Source organism: Vipera berus, assembly GCF_964194415.1.
Source record: "Vipera berus genome assembly, chromosome: Z".
NCBI lineage: Eukaryota > Metazoa > Chordata > Lepidosauria > Squamata > Viperidae > Vipera > Vipera berus.
Window position 1 is genome coordinate 93767461 of NC_138205.1, and position 13508 is coordinate 93780968.

The 13508-nt window shown below is 46.1% G+C and overlaps 1 protein-coding gene across 1 annotated transcript in view; it reads right to left on the minus strand.

Moving 5' to 3' along the window:
• The window catches only part of STK31 (serine/threonine kinase 31), a gene marked incomplete at its 5' end in the record, with an annotated part of 79409 nt that overhangs the window by 14461 nt on the left and 51440 nt on the right, over positions 1–13508 (minus strand). Inside the window, 2 exons of the mRNA XM_081342999.1 lie at positions 3821–3907; positions 4115–4240. Of these exons, the coding sequence (XP_081199125.1) occupies positions 3821–3907; positions 4115–4240 (213 nt within the window). The remainder of the gene's footprint in view (positions 1–3820; positions 3908–4114; positions 4241–13508) is intronic.

Genomic DNA, 13508 nt, shown 5'->3' on the forward strand with positions numbered 1-13508 from the left:
AATCATTTTTTTCATCCCTCCATCATTCTTCTGGGGAAGATCACCCACTCTGCTAATGGCTAGACAAGGGATAAGATGGGAGTTCTCTACGTATAACATTTCTAACATCTTTTTGTTCTCTGAAAAGCAAAACGGGAGAAAGTGCTAACTAGGATCAATTTTACAGCAAAAACATACATTAAATATGGGTTCTACAATATGAGAATCTGAAATCAATATTGCTTTTGCCTCCTACAATTAACTAATAGGTGTACAGTACATTTCAAAAAAATCACATTGCTCAGCTACTAAGGAGGTCAGAAGGGAGTGACTGCAACCTCTTCCTTTTTCTTGGCCAGACTGCTTCAGGAGGGCTAAGATATCCTACATAGGCACAAATCAGCCTTTGGGGGGAAAAGTAGATGAGGATGATGGAAGCTGGCATTTACTTCTTGATGGTTACTTCTTGAAGGAGGAAAATACGCTGTTTGGGATAAGCACTAGGCTAGGGGTAAAGAGCAAGCCAGCCAGCAAATTCAATAATCAATCACGGGGGAAAAAGAAGGCATCTTGTAAAGAACACTAAAAACAAAGTGTGACACTAAATACATCCACAACACTCACATACATACATTCAAACATCAAGAGAAATTATTGGAGAAAACTCTCTGAATATTCCATATTCAACAGCCAATTAATCAGTATAGTATACTACAGGGTTTTTCACCAATTGTACCACTTTTAGAATATGGCAATATTCGAGTACCACCAGTCACCTAGGAAGGTGTCAAAAACTTGAAGATCAAAAAAATGGAAAACAGTAATAAAATACAGGTAGTCCTTGACTTACAACAGTTTGCTTAGTGACTGAAGTTACAACGGCACTGAAAAAAGTGACTTATGACCATTTTTCACACTTATGATCGTTGCAGCATTCCCAAGGTCACGTGATTTACATTCGGATGCTTGGCAACTGGTTCATATTTATGACGGTTTCAATGTCCTGGGGTCATATGATCTCTTTTGTGACCTTCTGACAAGCAGAGTCAAAGGGGAAGCCGGATTCACTTAAGAACCACGTTACTAATTTAATAACTGCACTGATTCACTTAACAAATGTGGCAAGAAAAGTCATAAAATGGGATAAAAATTTCTCACTTAACAACATAAAATTAGGGCTCAATTGTGGTTGTAGGTTGATGACTATCTGTACACCCACTTACAACACTTTTAATGGGGAAACTTGTGCCTGTTTCTCTGACATTAATCTTTGCACTGTCCTATCCCCTTCTCTCTTTCTGGTTGACTCAAAGAAGCCGAGAGGTGATTGCAGGGACTTGTGGGGGAGAGGGAGTGCAGCTTCTGCCATTGAAGTGGGGGCATGGGGGGCGTGTTGGGGTGCTAGTTGGCTATCCCCCAAAGATTCCCTAACTTTAAAACAGCTCTTGGGTGGCAACAGTTACCCAGCACAAGGGGCTCAGGAGAAAGAGATGCTGGCAATGCTAACTCCCAAGACTGAGGGGCTCAGAGGCAGCTACAAACAGGGGAGGCAGGGAGGGTGAGGGGGGGGGCAAAGAAAGGAAATCAAACCTAGTAACCCTGCCCCTACTCCGCAAAGGGCAGATCCCTATCGTCTCCAGCCCAGCAGGGGTCTTCCTGCCACATTGTTTCAGACAAAGGGGGGCTCTGGTGAGGAGGAAGAGGTGGAGGAAGAGAGTTTAAGCAAGCTTAGCAACCAGAATGGGGATCCCCCCCCAAAACAAATGCTGCCAATCCTCAACAGAAATACTCATGACAAGAAAAACCTCGGACAGAGGGAAAGAGCACAGGTGGGTGGTTTCTTACTCAGCTGTGGCTTGGGGGCGGGGGGGGGGGGGAAAGGGGGCAGTTTCACCTCCCCAAATGCTGCTTTCTCATGAAAGCAGGATGAAAACTCCGAAAAACAACAAGAAAAAAAGGTTAAAACAGAAGAGTGTCTCTTCTGAACAAGAAAAAAACAAAATCACATCTGCATCCAGCTCTTGGGGGTGGAATGGGGGATATTTTTTTTTGCCTCGTTTTGCTGTTTTAAAAAGACTGCACCCCCACGTGCCATCACCGTTCGCCTGTGCACCACCCCCACGCATCCAAAGCCCCTCTTTCACTTCCTTTGAAACAAACAACACCCCCTCCTCCCCCAGAATTCTACCTTCTGAATTACAACAAAAGAAAGCCTGTTTTTTTTTCTTTTGTGGTCTTTACATATTTAAATTGCTAGAAGGAAGTAAGGAAGCAAACAACGCAAGGCACTCTTCTGTTTTAACCTTTTTTCCTTGTCGTTTTTCTGGAGTTTTCATCCTGCTTTCCTGAGAGAGCAGCGTTTGGGGGAGTGAAACTGCCCCCTTCCACCCACAAGCCACAGCCGAGCAAGACACCCGCCTGCCCGCCCAGCCACACTCTTCCCCCTGTCCGGTTTTCGTTGTCATGAGTGTTTCTGTTGAGGATTGGCTGGGGGGGGGAGCTGTTTGGTTTTTATTTCCCCACCACCACCTATCTGCTGGTGGATGCAGCAGGTTTTGGTCACTTCTGTCGTGCTGGGAGCTTACCCACGAAGCACGTTTGTTTTGCGGGAGAATCCCCACTCCGGTTGCTAAGCTTGCTTAAACCCTCTTCCTCCACCTCCTCCTCCTCCTCACCAGAGCCCCGCTTTTGCAGTGCAGCAGGAAGACCCCTGCCAGGCTGGGGATGATGGGGATCTGCCCTCTGCAGAGTAGGACCAGGGTTACTATGCTCCCTGTCAATCAGGTTTGATTTCCTTTCTTTGCCCCCCTCCACCCTGCCTCCCCTGCTTGTAGCTGCCTCTGAGCCCCTCATTCTTGGGAGTTAACATTGCCGGCATCTTTCTCCTGAGCCCCTCATGCTCGGTAACTGTTGCCACCCAAGAGCTGTTTTAAGGTTAGGGAATCTTTGGGGGAATAGCCAACCATCACCCCAACGCACCCCCCTATGCCCCCACTTCAACGGCAGAAGCTGCACCCCCCTAAAGCCCGTGCAATCACCTATCGGCAATCGCATGCTGCTCTGAGGAGGAACGCTGGAGGCAAATGGGCAGAGGCGGGAGGCTCAAGGAGAAGGAGGCGTGGCCAAGGGTAGGAGGCAAAAGAGCCTAGACCTGCCGCCAATCAGTTGTAGCTGCATGTGCCAATTGTGGGCTCTCAGTAGGACCCAGGCAACACCTAGCGCAGCTCCTGCTGATTCTCCCACAGGCCTGTTTGGCACTGCCACCACCTCATCCACTTTTACTTTTTTTTACAGTGCTTTTCAAGCTGCCATATGCGTACCACCTGCCAGGTGCCAACGTACCACCAGTGGTATGCCTACCAGCGGTTGAAAAGCCCTAGTATACTATATCAATCAATATAGTATAGGAGCATCTTAAATATATTTTTGATTACCAATTTACGAAAAGGGATTGAAGATGTTTGACATTAAATTTAATTTGCTAAAGGAAGTATTTTTAAAAACAAAAATAATACAAGCCAAAAAAATATCCCAGGTATCTATAGAAAACTCATAAAAACTATTTGCATGCTTCTGAAGCTTTCCAACTTTAAATACAGTTTTAATATCAACCATGAGCTACTTTGATTGTGTAGGTATGGAAGATATACTCCGTAAAAAAAAACCCTGCATTCACTAATTAGAACAGCTTTTTCCAAATTTAATGATGTCTAGATATTTTAGAATGGCAATTCCCAGAATTTCCCAGTTAGTGGACCTAACAAACTAAGGAATGCAAGGGTAAAAGGTTGGTTTAGAAATTCAAGAAGGTGATTTCTTTTCACACTATCAGATTACTTACTTGTGGTGTTAAAGGTGCTGTCATCTGCAATGTCCCCAGGTCTGCTCCAGCATAGTATGGAATCATTAAATATACCATAGGATCCGACTTAACAAATAAAAACAAAAGTTTTATGTGCAGGAACAGAAAACATCAAATATCATGCCAATGAAACACTTCCTATTTGTGTTTTTATCATTTATACAAATTTAAAGAGTCTTATCTTAAAACAGGAAAAGGATTTGTTTATGAGATCTTTGAACTTTTTATGCAGAAGTAACAAAGGGAAAAAATACACTTCAATGTACAACTTGCCTTGCATAAAAACAGGAACATTGGTTGCATTAAACAAGATTCCTCCCTTAATTCTTTCCAAACTTTGTGATACTTTGCTGCTCTTTCTATTATTTGAGTTTCAATATTCATATCCACAATATATCCCTGAAAAGGTAAATTCGGGTGAGTAAAAAGCTGTTCTGTGAGATTATTAAACTATTTCCCAGAATATGAAAAAGGGAGCCATTTCTGCCAAATAATGATTCTATTTTCTGAATTAATCAATGGAATCTTTATTGCTTTTGAATATAAAGTACATACTATAGCCCACAATTTCTAAATGAAAATAACTGCATTCTAGTAATACTGTTTCTCACTTTCAGATCAATGACATTTAAAGGACAGATAAGAATAGGAGAGGAGTTACATTTGGCAAAAACTGTAGTCTATAATCTAAATAAACACGTGTGTAATTTCTAGGTAGTTATCCAAAGACATATATTGTCCACTATCCTAAGCTGTTTTTCACCAAGATTAGGATGTGTGTCACCGTTTAAATGATCCTGAATACCTGTCAAGTCAACAAACAGGAACGGTGACTGCTAACATGGGGAGAGCTAGAAGTAGAAATAAGCTTTACCACTATTTCAAGTTGCCATAGTAATTGGCTTTTTTAAATGGCATGGTTGTCAAAAATCTCAGCCAGCATGGTTTCTAAAAAGTGGATTTAAATTGCTGATTCAGATTTTTTTTCACCTTCAACGTAACATATAAACTGTATAATACAAATAAAAAATAAACTGAAATTGTTTAGGGCAGGGGTAGGCAACCTCGGCTCTTTTATGACTCATGGACTTCAACTCCCAGAATTCCTGAGTCAGCTGACTCAGGAATTCTGGGAGTTGAAGTGGTTTAGGGGAAAAAACACCAACACAAAACTAGAATAATTTGGCTGCATAAATGTGCATACCCTAGGGATGTGGCTGTAATCACATTCAAACCGATGTTAAAAAGTAGTCAATACATACCTGTCATTAATTAAAGTGACTCTGATCAAGCTTATATAAAGTTTAATTGTTCTAGTGGGAATTTTCTGACATTTACTCAGTTGCCTCTTAAAGCAAAACCCATAGCCTGCAAAGAGCTTACAAGGCATCAATGGGATCTCATTGTTGGAAGGCATCCATTAGGATATACCATGGAACACAGGGAAAATAATCATCATTAAGTGGGGAAAAATGGCATCATCAATTTCCAAGAAATGGATGTCCCTCTAAAATTGATGGGAAAAAACAATAAGAAAACTGTGAAGCTGCCATGAGGCCAACAGCAACATTAAAGAAGTTAAAGGGATTTCTGGCAAGTACTGATTGTGTATTACATATGGCAACAATCTCCCATACACAAGTCTGATAAAAGCATGTGTCAAAAGGCTGATTGTTTTCACCATAATTCCAAAAAATATGTTTGGTGCAAAAACAATACTGCACATCACCAAAAATACACCATATCCACAGTTCATAGTGGTGGCAGTAGTATGCTTTGGGGCAGCTTTTCTTCAGCTGGAACTGGGTCTTTAATCAAGACAAAGGGAACTAAGAATAGTTCCAACCATCAGTCAATTTTGGCACAAAATTTTCAGGCTGCTGCTAAAATGCTGAAGACAAAGAGGAATTTCACCTTTCAACACAATGACCCAAATTAGGGGACTGGAGGCTAAAACATATAAGGAACGGTTGCTGGAATTAGGTATGTCTAGTTTAATGAAGAGAAGGGTGAGGGGTGATAGCAGTGTGCCAATATCTCAGGGGCTGCCACAAAGAAGAGGGAGTAAAGCTATTCTCCAAAGCGCCCAAAGGCAGGACAAGAAGCAATGGATGGAAACTAATCAAGGAGAGAAGCAACCTAGAACTATGGAGAAACTTCCTGACAGTTAGAACAATTAACCAGTGGAACAACCTGCCTCCAGAAGCGGTGAATGCTCAACACTGGAAGTTTTTAAGAAGAGACTGGGCAGCCATTTGTCTGAAATGGTATAGGGTTTCCTGCCTGAGCAGGGGTAGGACTAGATGACCTCCAATGTCCCTTCCAACATTATTATTATTATTATTATTATTATTATTATTATTATTATTATTATTATTATTATTATTATTATTATTATATTATTATTATTATTATTATTATTATTATTATTATTATTATTATTATTATTATTATTATTATTATTATTATTATTATTATTATTGAAAGAAACAGATACTTAATACTGGCTGCTCAAGAACAAGCACTACAAACTAATGCCATGAAAGCGAAGATACAAAAATTTACTGACAATCCAAATTGCCGACTTTGCAACGACAAAGTTGAAACTGTTTCGCATTTAATATGTGAGTGCAGCAAAATCGCGCAAACTGATTACAATGCTAGACATGACCAAGTTGCTAAACTAATCCACTGGTTATTGTGTAAAAAATATGACTTGCCTGTGTCTGAAAAGTCGTGGGAACAAAGGGTGGAAAAAGTTGTCGAGAATGAGAGGGTGAAGATCTTGTGGGACTTCCGAATACAGACAGATCACCATTTGGAACACAACACGCCAGATATTACAGTCATAGAGAACTGAAGTGTACAGTTGATTGATATCGCCGTACCAGGAGATGCCAGAGTCGAAGAAAACGAACTGGGAAAAATTACAAAATACCACAATCTGGCCATCGAAACTGTGCGATTATGGATGAAACGTGTAACAGTGATACCCATTGTCATCAGGGCACTGGGAACTATGTCCAAAAACTTTGCAAAATACATCAAGAAATTGCAACTTCCTGCAATAACTCCAGCAAAGCTTCAAAAAACTGCACCACTCGGAACATCTTACATTTTAAGGAGATACCTGGTTGATACCTAGGATGCTGGCAGCAACCCGTCTCAACCATTAGTGCCAGTCAATCTGAGTGTTCAGTTGACTGAGTTTCATGTTTTATGAATAAAAGTTATTATAGTAATAATAGTAATAATAATAGTAGTAGTAGTAGTAGAAGAAGAAGAAAAAGAAGAAGAAGAAGAAGAAGAAGAAGAAGAAGAAGAAGAAGAAGAAGAAGAAGAAGAAGAAGAAGAAGAAGAAGAAGAAGAAGAAGAAGAAGAAGAAGAAGAAGAAGAAGAAGAAGAAGAAGAAAATAAAAGAATGGCTTCACCGGAAGAAGTTCAAAGTTTTGGAATAGCCCAGCCAGAGTCCATACTGAAATCAAATTAAAAATCTGTGGGGTCAGGACTTCTGGTTTGCTGATGCGGCGGTTATGGATGCTTGGAGGGCGACTCTCGTCTTCCAAGTCCAGTTTCGCATCACTGGGGGGCTCTAAAAGGGCCGAAGAGTTGCCCTGGAGAGGCGATCAGCAAGAAGGGGCTTTTGCAGAAACACGGGGGAGCCACAACTCTCCCGTTGGTGCCTGCATTCCCTTCGAACCAGCGGACAAAAGACCGGCCATAGCAACATGTTACTAGGCTGCAGACAGCCGAAGTCACACTTACCACCAAGCAACAATAAAGCAGCATGGAAGAGACTGGGTAAGATCAACCTCTCTTATACTCCAATAAGCAGCTAAGCACTTTCCCCCCTGCAGAGAGGGAGGGATTTCAACAGCGGCGATTGAATTTCCATGGGTGATTTAAAAAGAAACATTGAAAAACGAATTGGACCTCAACTAGAACTTTATTCCTTTTTAAAAAAAAACTTGTGGACTAAAAGCTTTTGACTATCTACTCCTTACTTCCTATCCTTATTTGAAAATTTGGCTCTGTTCTTCTAAAACAGAAGAAACAAGTGAAAAGAATTTTCTAAGCACTTAAGGGACACCTTGTGGCTAAACCTGAAATTGCAATCTGACACCCTAAAAAAAAGAGAGAGAGACTTGGCTAACACTTTAGACAAGATAAGACTAACCTTGAACACCGGATGTGAGAGTACACCATGGAAGAAATACAAAAACAAATCTATGCTATGATGAAAATAACCTGCCAAATTATCAGTTCCTTTCTACAGCTGGTGATGAAATAACAGTTTTTGAAAAAGAACTAGAAAGCGTCTTGGATAAGCAAACTCAAATTGTGACTACAACTAATAATTTATTGGGACAGAACATAACAGAAGAAATTGAACAATACTCTGACAGACAATTTAACTACTCAACAAGCACAGGTAAGAGAAAACTCAGAGAAAAACATGACAAAATTGATGGAGGGAAAAATTTGTTACATAAAGCAGAAGGAATCTGAAGATCAAAACGAGAAACAGATGGAAGAAAAAACAGTCCAGGACCACTACGCCAAAAGGAGAAAATAATGAGAAGATTTGGTACCTCTATCAGACCCCTCAACCCTTCCAAAATGGAGATTGGAGAGTGACTTCAATATGATACAACAACACAAGAACTCTTTGATGACCCTGAAGCAAAGAAATGGAAAATGACATGGCAAAGGAAAAAAGCTAGAATAAGATTGAAGAAGAAGGGATATATTTAAGAGGCCTGACATGGAAAATATCTAAATAGTCAGGATTGTATTTGGATTATGAACTGTTTTGAAATGCAGATAAAAATATTGGCTAATTAAAAAAACTTAGATGTGTGGATATCAACAGTTAAATTGAAATATTGAGCCATTTAAATGAAATTGACTAAAACGTATATATGTTAAGAGTGATATAATGTAACTTAATATACTTGGATGTAGTGATAAGAATAAAATTATAAGTCTAAGCATGAGAAAGCACATACAAAGGAGAAGAGAAAGGATGTATTAAATGCTGAAATGGGAGAAATTTTGGTTATTGAATTTACAGTATGTGGAAATTATAATGAAAACAAGAATATTATATTGTATTATTAACCTGTTGATATGGAAATGAGATAGATAAGATGTGTATCTAGATTATTAGGTATTGGAGAGAACTGTGATAAAGGGAAGTGGGGTCACTGAGAAATATGAAAATGAGAAACTTCAAACGTTTAACTTTAATATTAATGCAAAATTAAAGCTGGGAAAATTTATAAAGTGATTGATGCTTTAAAGATGGAATGTTAAAATAAATAAAATATATAAAAGTATTGACAAATGTAAGAAAACCACTAAATAACTGATAGATAAAATAAGTACCGTATATACTTGAGTATAAGCCGAATTTTTCAGCCCACTTTTTGGGCTGAAAAATTCCACTTCGGCTTATACTCCAGTCAACAAAAAAACTTACCGAGGACTTGTGCACGGCCGAGGCTTTGGTGCTTCCGGGATCGCGCGCACCTCTCCCAAGCCACCGCCGTCCGAGACCTGCCGAAGTTTGGGGAGGTTTGGGGAGGTGCGCGCGCACCTCCCCAAACCTCCCCAAACGGCAGGTCTCCGTTCCTCCGCGCCCTGCCTGCCTGCTTCTTTCCGCAGCGGAAAGAAGTAGGCAGGCAGGGTGCGGAGGAACGGAGACCTGCCGACGTTTGGGGAGGTTTGGGCGCCTCCCCAAACCTCCCCAGGTCTCCGTTCCTCCTGCCGACGTTTGGGGAGGTTTGGGCGCCTCCCCAAACCTCCCCAGGTCTCCGTTCCTCCGCGCAGACCTGCCGACGTTTGGGGAGGTTTGGGCGCCTCCCCAAACCTCCCCAAACGTCGGCCAGTCTCCGTTCCTCCTGCCGACGTTTGGGGAGGTTTGGGCACCTCCCCAAACCTCCCCAGGTCTCCGTTCCTCCGCGCAGACCTGCCGACGTTTGGGGAGGTTTGGGCGCCTCCCCAAACCTCCCCAGGTCTCCGTTCCTCCTGCCGACGTTTGGGAAGGTTTGGGCGCCTCCCCAAACCTCCCCAGGTCTCCGTTCCTCCGCGCAGACCTGCCGACGTTTGGGGAGGTTTGGGCGCCTCCCCAAACCTCCCCAGGTCTCCGTTCCTCCGCGCAGACCTGCCGACGTTTGGGGAGGTTTGGGCGCCTCCCCAAACCTCCCCAGGTCTCCGTTCCTCCACGCAGACCTGCCGACGTTTGGGGAGGTTTGGGCGCCTCCCCAAACCTCCCCAGGTCTCCGTTCCTCCTGCCGACGTTTGGGGAGGTTTGGGCACCTCCCCAAACCTCCCCAGGTCTCCGTTCCTCCGCGCAGACCTGCCGACGTTTGGGGAGGTTTGGGCGCCTCCCCAAACCTCCCCAGGTCTCCGTTCCTCCTGCCGACGTTTGGGAAGGTTTGGGCGCCTCCCCAAACCTCCCCAGGTCTCCGTTCCTCCGCGCAGACCTGCCGACGTTTGGGGAGGTTTGGGCGCCTCCCCAAACCTCCCCAGGTCTCCGTTCCTCCACGCAGACCTGCCGACGTTTGGGGAGGTTTGGGCGCCTCCCCAAACCTCCCCAGGTCTCCGTTCCTCCTGCCGACGTTTGGGGAGGTTTGGGCACCTCCCCAAACCTCCCCAGGTCTCCGTTCCTCCGCGCAGACCTGCCGACGTTTGGGGAGGTTTGGGCGCCTCCCCAAACCTCCCCAGGTCTCCGTTCCTCCTGCCGACGTTTGGGGAGGTTTGGGCACCTCCCCAAACCTCCCCAGGTCTCCGTTCCTCCGCACAGACCTGCCGACGTTTGGGGAGGTTTGGGCGCCTCCCCAAACCTCCCCAGGTCTCCGTTCCTCCGCGCAGACCTGCCGACGTTTGGGGAGGTTTGGGCGCCTCCCCAAACCTCCCCAGGTCTCCGTTCCTCCTGCCGACGTTTGGGGAGGTTTGGGCACCTCCCCAAACCTCCCCAGGTCTCCGTTCCTCCGCACAGACCTGCCGACGTTTGGGGAGGTTTGGGCGCCTCCCCAAACCTCCCCAGGTCTCCGTTCCTCCGCGCAGACCTGCCGACGTTTGGGGAGGTTTGGGCACCTCCCCAAACCTCCCCAGGTCTCCGTTCTTCCGCGCAGACCTGCCGACGTTTGGGGAGGCACCCAAACCTTCCCAAACGTCGGCAGGTCTGTGCGGAGGAACGGAGACCTGGGGAGGTTTGGGGAGGCGCCCAAACCTCCCCAAACGTCGGCAGGAGGAACGGAGACCTGCCGACGTTTGGGGAGGTTTGGGGAGGCGCCCAAACCTCCCCAAACGTCGGCAGGTCTGCGCGGAGGAACGGAGACCTGGGGAGGTTTGGGGAGGTGCCCAAACCTCCCCAAACGTCGGCAGGAGGAACAGAGACCTGGGGAAGTTTGGGGAGGCGCCCAAACCTCCCCAAACGTCGGCAGGTCTGCGCGGAGGAACGGAGACCTGGGGAGGTTTGGGGAGGCGCCCAAACCTCCCCAAACGTCGGCAGGTCTGCGCGGAGGAACGGAGACCTGGGGAGGTTTGGGGAGGCGCCCAAACCTCCCCAAACGTCGGCAGGAGGAACGGAGACCAGCCGACGTTTGGGGAGGTTTGGGGAGGCGCCCAAACCTCCCCAAACGTCGGCAGGTCTGCGCGGAGGAACGGAGACCTGGGGAGGTTTGGGGAGGTGCCCAAACCTCCCCAAACGTCGGCAGGAGGAACGGAGACCTGGGGAGGTTTGGGGAGGCGCCCAAACCTCCCCAAACGTCGGCAGGTCTGCGCGGAGGAACGGAGACCTGGGGAGGTTTGGGGAGGTGCCCAAACCTCCCCAAACGTCGGCAGGAGGAACGGAGACCTGGGGAGGTTTGGGGAGGCGCCCAAACCTCCCCAAACGTCGGCAGGTCTGCGCGGAGGAATGGAGACCTGGGGAGGTTTGGGGAGGCGCCCAAACCTCCCCAAACATCGGCAGGTCTGCGCGGAGGAACGGAGACCTGGGGAGGTTTGGGGAGGCGCCCAAACCTCCCCAAACGTCGGCAGGAGGAACGGAGACCTGCCGACGTTTGGGGAGGTTTGGGGAGGCGCCCAAACCTCCCCAAACGTCGGCAGGTCTGCGCGGAGGAACGGAGACCTGGGGAGGTTTGGGGAGGTGCCCAAACCTCCCCAAACGTCGGCAGGAGGAACGGAGACCTGCCGACGTTTGGGGAGGTTTGGGGAGGTGCCCAAACCTCCCCAAACGTCGGCAGGTCTGCGCGGAGGAACGGAGACCTGGGGAGGTTTGGGGAGGCGCCCAAACCTCCCCAAACGTCGGCAGGAGGAACGGAGACCTGCCGACGTTTGGGGAGGTTTGGGGAGGCGCCCAAACCTCCCCAAACGTCGGCAGGTCTGCGCGGAGGAACGGAGACCTGGGGAGGTTTGGGGAGGTGCCCAAACCTCCCCAAACGTCGGCAGGAGGAACGGAGACCTGCCGACGTTTGGGGAGGTTTGGGGAGGCGCCCAAACCTCCCCAAACGTCGGCAGGTCTGTGCGGAGGAACGGAGACCTGCCGACGTTTGGGGAGGTTTGGGGAGGTGCGCGCGCACCTCCCCAAACTTCGGCAGGTCTCCGGACGGCGGCGGCTTGGGAGAGGTGCGCGCGATCCTGGAAGCACCGAAGCCTCGGCCGCGCGCAAGTCCTCGGTAAGCTCCGGGCGGTCACTTGCTTCGCGTCTCCTGAGGGAAGGGGGGGCGACTGGAGCGGGCGTGTTTCCTCACCTGCTGGGCACCGCGATTTGCCCGGGGAACGCGCGGGCCCCGAATGGCAGTGTGGAGCGAGGAAGCGGACAGCCAGGGCTTCCCCGAGAGCCGCGGCCACACAGGGTATTCCTGTGTATTCAGGCTTGCAAAATGGCGGATCGAGCCTCTGCCGGCGGCGGAGGCTTGCAGAACGGCGGATCGGCTTATACTCGAGTCAACAACTTTTCCCAGTTTTTGGGGGTGAAATTGGGGGTCTCGGCTTATACTCGAGTCGGCTTATACTCAAGTATATACGGTATGTTAATTTAGATAAGAATATGTATTAAAGGAAAAAAGAGAGGAAATATTGGCTACAACAAATTGGTGATTTGTAATAACATGTATTTGTATGAAATGGAACTAATGTAACCCAGACACCACGTTGCTTTTCAAATATACAATTGTAATATTGGAAAATCAATAAAAAATTATATATAAAAATATCTGTGAGGTCAGTTGAAGAGGACTGTGCACAATCTGATAGATTTGTAATACTTTTGCAGGGAAAAATGGGCAAAGATTCCCAGAGCAAGATGTGCCATGTGGTAGGCTCCTAGCCCAAAAGATTGAATGCTATAATAAAATCAAAGGGTAGTTCAGCAAAGTATTACTTTAAGGACATGCACACTTATGCAACCATGTTTTTTATATTACTTTTCCCCCTAAAAGATTTGCTTTTCAATTGAACTATACAGCTTATATGTTATATTAAAGATGGAAAAAATTCTGAAGTGTTTTATCTTGTTCTGATTTTTTTTACATCTCAGTTTCTAGACTTTTTATATCCACTATATAAATGTAGTTTCCAGCTCCAAAATAAGCCCAGCTATTTTAATATTTCCTAAACTTACGTAAAGGCTTGTCTTTTATTAGCAGTAATTTCTTTT